Source organism: Engraulis encrasicolus, chromosome 16 (genome assembly GCF_034702125.1).
Source record: "Engraulis encrasicolus isolate BLACKSEA-1 chromosome 16, IST_EnEncr_1.0, whole genome shotgun sequence".
Lineage (NCBI taxonomy): Eukaryota > Metazoa > Chordata > Actinopteri > Clupeiformes > Engraulidae > Engraulis > Engraulis encrasicolus.
The window spans coordinates 55,423,606-55,429,605 of record NC_085872.1 but is presented as its reverse complement, the minus strand read 5'-3'; the positions used below and the strand labels follow the sequence as shown (position 1 = coordinate 55,429,605).

The 6,000-nt window shown below is 42.0% G+C and overlaps 1 protein-coding gene across 1 annotated transcript in view; it reads left to right on the top strand.

Moving 5' to 3' along the window:
• The first annotated feature begins 1,023 nt into the window (after positions 1-1,023).
• LOC134466188 (uncharacterized) overlaps positions 1,024-6,000 on the top strand; it is a 77,341-nt gene continuing 72,364 nt past the window's right edge. The window contains exons 1-3 of the mRNA XM_063220086.1: positions 1,024-1,032; positions 1,285-1,465; positions 2,430-2,474. Coding sequence (XP_063076156.1) covers positions 1,024-1,032; positions 1,285-1,465; positions 2,430-2,474 — 235 coding nt within the window. The remainder of the gene's footprint in view (positions 1,033-1,284; positions 1,466-2,429; positions 2,475-6,000) is intronic.

The window sequence follows — 6,000 nt, the reverse complement described above, 5'->3', positions numbered from 1 at the left end:
TAAATAAATAAATAAACACCATTTTTATTTCAGAAACAGTTTATAGAAGATGGACTTCCTCAGGGGCCTGGTGAGCCAGTTTAACCAGCCTCCTAAGTAGAGTGGCACGCGAGATGAAAAATAATAACAAAAAAAAAGAATAAAAATTACTAATGAACCACCACTTTTATTTACTTCAATATGTACTTCAATATAACTGTATTTTGTGCTGTGTTTTATTTTGAAACAGTTTCTAGAAGATGGACTTCCTTGGCGGGCTGGTGAGCCAGTTTAGCCAGCCTCCTAAAGAGAGCAGCATGGGGGACAGACTGAGATGCGTCACCTGCAACAGCGTCCTGCCACCCTGCAAGAGGCACGATGACTTCCACAAACAATACATGCACGGGATGGACGTCTATGTTTACAACCGGGGACAGTACTTCAGAGAGGTAGGCTATTGTTGTTCATGTGCTTATTTTTGTTTATATGCATTCTATAAATTATAAATAATGTTTATGCTTATATATATATGTGTGTATGCTTATGCGTATGTTTACATGTATGCTTATATCATTTTTTTAAATTTCATTATGTATTCTATTTCATTTTTTTCAAAAATGTGTATATTATATATTACTACATTTTAATTTATGTTTTTTTATTCTTTTTTCATAATGACTATGATTATGATTATAATTATGATTTTGATTATTATATCATATTTTCTATCTGTCAACAAGGCCAGTTGATTGTCATTAGTGTTGTTGTTGTTGTTGTTGTTGTTGTTGTTGTTATGATGTGTATAACAGGGGTGGGGAACCTATGTCTCGTGTGCGGCCCTTGAGGCCATTTAATCTGGCCCCCAATATAGTTTTAATATTAGGTCACATGAAATATGACATATTTTGTAAAGGAAACTTATAAAATGCATAAATACAATTAAGTTATATTCAGGGGACTGCCTTCAATATAGGCCTAAAGTGCAGGGGGAAATCTTGGTTTGTGTTCATAGTATGGACCTCTGAGGACTTGAACGGCCCTTGGATGAAAAAGGTTCCCCACCCCTGGATTATAATAATATTAATTTCCAATTTTGTAATTTTTGGTCCTCCACACTCGAGCAGGTCAATTATCATTATCATCATCATCATCATCATCATCATCACCATCGTCATCATCATCATCATCGTCGTCGTCGTTGTTGTTGTTGTTGTTGTTGTTGTTGTTGTTGTTGTTGTTGTTGTTGTTGTTGTTGTACCTCCACACTCGAGCAGGTCGATTATCATTATTCTCTCTCTCCACCAGGTGGGCGATCACAATGCCTACAAGTGCGAGCGGTGCTTCTACAAGCCAATCAGAGACCAAGAAGAACGAGAGAAAGAGGAGCAGAGGGGAAGAGAGGAGGAGAGAAGAGAGGAGGACAGGAGGAGGGAAGAGGAGAGGAGGAGAGAAGAGGAGAGGAAGAGAGAGGCCGATCAGAAACGATGTAAGTAGAGGATTTCCAGAAAAGAAGGCACATTTTATCCCCATTGAAATCCACAATAAATATACAGTCCCCTCCTTAAGTTTTGGGACAGCAAACCAAAGGTTCTCGTTTTTATTGTTTAACAACAACAATTGGGTTTAAGAAGCGATGGTGTGCATGACACAAAAGTTCTGAATGTCAGCTTTTACTTACTGGTATTGACCCGTTCAGAATCGACGTCCTTATGAATCCGTGCTCATCGTTGACTCAAACACACCAGAGATGCTTTAAGGATATTACTCTTCTGGGTGGTACTGAACTCTAGGGGGAGTGCAGACACCATTCAGAAACAATGGACTGCGCTCTTTCGACAGCGGCCACTAGGTGAACTGCAGGGTAAAATAGGGAGTGGTGAGGCTGTACGTAATACTGGCTGACAGTGCAGACACTAAAGAGAGAAAAACATCAAAATCCTACCGCTCCAGACACTCCACAGAAAAGCAAGTCCAGGCTACCGTAGTGGAGCCAATCATTCGCGAGGCTACTGGATTGTATCTAATGAGTCCCTTTTGCCAAACATTTATTTCACTCATCCTCTGACTAGGTTAAAAATGTTAAGTGTAGAAAAGTTCTGGTTCAAAAGTACTAGTTATTTGGTGATTTGTTTTACTTGAAACTAAAAACAAAGATTGCTACGATTTTTTATTATTTTTTTGCATTGTGTGGCTTTTTACTTCAATTAAGATTGCAGTGTGTAATTGACTAGGGCTGTGACGATATTGAATTGAATTGTGATTAATTACGATACGTAGTCAGAATACTGTATCGCGATGCAAGGACGCAGTATCATGATAGGTCCTTTCAAATGTCTGTTACCCTTTAGTTCAAAAAACAACCACATGATATGATGTGATTGTCTTCCCAAGCTTAAAAATCTTTGACATTACTATTTTGAAACTTTGTCATTACCTATTTGTCTATTCAGGGGAGGCAGAACTGAGACCTGCAGACCCTTCACTCAAACCCACAGGTAAGCCAATGCATGGAAATGCAAATATCTACAGAGAACATAGAGGGCATTTGGAACACCTTGTCGTGAAGGTGGTGGCCATCTTACGAAGGGCAAGCCAGTGTAATTTGACATGCCTTGTAGTGAAGGCGGCGGACATCTTACTAAGGGTAAGCCAGTGTAATGACATACCTTCTAGTGAAGGCGGTGTTTAGGTAAGGGATAACGGTCGACGAAGTGACCGGTTCAACAAAGTTAATAGTCACCCCATCAGCCAATCAGAAAAGAGAATTCCATTGCGAAGGCAGATGAAGTACTGATAGGGCAGCGTTGGATAACCAATCAAATGGATGGAAATGCTGATGATCAAGGGCAGGCCCGTTTCTAGGATTTTGGGGGCCCTAGGCAAAGGGGTTGTCGGGGCCCTAGGTTTTTGTTTTTGTAAGCGGGGGGGGGCGGGGGGGTACCTGACAGGGTAGCCACGGCGCCAGAACTTCTGTTTCGGGTTTCGGAGGGGCCAGACAATTTTTGGATGGCACTTCAGTCATTGTCACATAGCCTACCATTACAACACAATGTCACAGAAACCATAGAAATCTAATGGAACAAACAAGAAGTCACCTTATAGACAGTGTTGTGGCAGGGCAATGAATGCATAAAGAGCAAGCATACACCAGCATTTCCTGTGAGGAAATGCAATCTAGTATGATAACTAGTCCCTACAGTTCATTTTATGAAACTTTATGAAGAAAGACCTGGGCAAATATAGCCCATTCCATTCAGTAGGCTCCGCTCATGAAGTAGGCTAATTGAATGTTCAGTTTAACCTGGCCTGTCTCACATGAGAGTATGCCTATATGGCCCAATCAGATTTTTTGACCCTACCACGAAAATCATGATCTGCATTGCCAATCACAAATAAAGAAAGGTCTAATCTTTCCAACCACTTTTAAAATCTAACCAAGGGTGCTCCATAAACAATAGCCCTAGTCCAGAAACTCAAGGCTGAAAAACGAATGAGCAGGCACAGTGGGGGGTTTGGGGGGATGTGATATTGGTAGCAAGAATTCTAACCAAGCCAGGGGGGGTCTCCCCGACGAGATTTTTTTTCGTATTGCATCCACCACGCATTTGAAAATACAATCCAAAGTTGTTAGTAATACCGCAGCACACACAAATAGGCTACTCTGTAGCGACCAAGGATCACTGAACAACCACCTACGTTACTCCGTGGTTGACAGCTGTGTCAATTATAGGGGACCAATACCCCGGTGCCCTTACCTTGAGTTGTCTTGACCGCAGAATGTATCCCAACCTCTCACTGTAATCCACAAGTTTCCAGAATCATGGTCCCAAATTCCAATGTGTAATCCATATAATAGCAAGAAAGTGGGCTACAATGTAGGCTAGCTATCCCAGCGCACTTGTGTGACTCGTGTTATCCGAAATATTGGTCATATGCATATGCATATGCACATTGTTCATTCGTTTCTTCTTGCGTTTGTCCACATTCAAAACAGTTCCGTGTCGAAAAAAGGTGCGTTATGGAACAATCGACGTTTTCCCAGTGCTTGTTACAGCACATGGATAATCCTTCACGGATGTTTTTGAAAACATAACACTGTTGCCTAATGAAGCATCTCGCTGTCTGTGCGATGTCAACTGGCCTGGGACAGTTTGGTTGCAGTACAGAGAGTAGCCTAATATGTCGCCTTCAAGATTAACTTTTATTTTAAAAGCAACTGTCTTGAGCCAAAAATAGGCTATAAACTGGCGTCTGCGCAACATCCAGTGAGAGATTATGTAACTTCATCTCCAGTTTGTATTTGCGCTGGATTTGACGGTTGAACAAATTGGAAAGGGGCCCCCTCGAGATGGGGGTACTTTGACTACATTTGCCGTTGCACCTTTTGGCAATTGACATTTTCACGTCGCTGTCGCTGATGCAAACCTATTGGAAGGGGGGCCCCCTCAAGCAGGGGGCATTAGGGAGGCGCTGTTGCTTCCCTCGCAGCAGAGCCCTTCATAAAGATGGCATTGCCTTATTATAAAGCTATTTCAAATCGTCGTTGCTGTTGGGTCCATAACCTGTCGTCCTTGGGGGCCCCACCTACTCGGGGGCCCTAGGCAACTGCCTACATTGCGTACCTTAACGCAACGGGCCTGATCAAGGGGCAGTTTCACACCCTATAAGTGAACCGAACTCAGTCCTCTTTAATTCAGGGGTGCCCCCGATATAATTTTAATGTTATGCAGCTTCACATAAAATATGACATATTTTGTGAAGGAATCTTACAAAATGCATTTGCAATACAATTAAGTTATATTCAGGGGACCTAGAGAAGGTGGGGTCTGTTTTAAAGGTGGCTGCCTTCAATATAGGCCTAAAGTGCAGGGGGAAATCCTGGTTTGTGCTCATAGTACGGCCCTCTGAGCACTTTTATGGCCCTCGGATGAGTTTGAAAAAGGTTCCCCACCCCTGGGTTAAAAAGTGAACCGACAGCAAAATGACTCAGTTCTGTGTTCGTTCATATTGTGAGCATATTACAAAAAGAACCGGCTGGTCCTTTTGGTTTTATGGTGGCAGTCTTCTTTTTGATACACCCGGTCCTCATAGAGCCCTCCTTAAAGGGACACTGTGTGAGATTTTTAGTTGTTTATTTCCAGAATTCATGCTGCCCATTCACTAATGTTACCTTTTTCATGAATACTTACCACCACCATCAAATTCTAAGTATTTATTATGACTGGAAAAATTGCACTTTTCATACATGAAAAGGGGGATCTTCTCCATGGTCTGCCATTTTGAATTTCCAAAAATAGCCATTTTTAGCTGCAAAAATGACTCTACTTGGACCAAGCTAGAAAATATTTGTTTATTACTTAGTAAACTTTCATGTAAAGATCAAATTTGGCAATAGGCAGCCCAGTTTCAATGAGCAGCATAGTTGCAGTACCTTTTTTGACCATTTCCTGCACAGTGTACCTTTAAGTGACTACACCTACTCATAACAGAACCCATAAGCGAACCATACTGTGACCTCGTCAATGAAGGTGTCAGTATGGTTCACTTCCAAGGGGTCTGGGTACACTTCGAAGCGTTCAAATATGCACATTAAATGCTGAGTCAAAGGTCTGAATTCCTCAAGGTGGCTGAAAGGGACCAGGTGTGAAAACCCTGTAGTCCTTCCAGAATACGGTTCCTTGGTCGCTGTAGCATTCATTGTTGCCAGATTGGGCGGTTTCCTGCCCAATTGGGCTAGTTAGGACGGGCATGTGTCTGTAAAAAGGGCATTTGGGTGGGTACACGTCTTTGGCCATAGAAATCAATAGAGTTCAGGTCAAATTGGGCGGGATTTAGTGCTTTCAGGCGGGTTTTGAGCATTTTTTGGGCTGGAAATCATCAGTCTTGTCTGGCAACCCTGGTAGCATTGGTTGCAGCTGACACTTGATTGGCTAATTGTCTATCACACATTCAATATCGGAGCAGATCCAAGTCTAAAATCATGACACTTTCACTTGTGAAGACTTTTTATTGGCATAACAC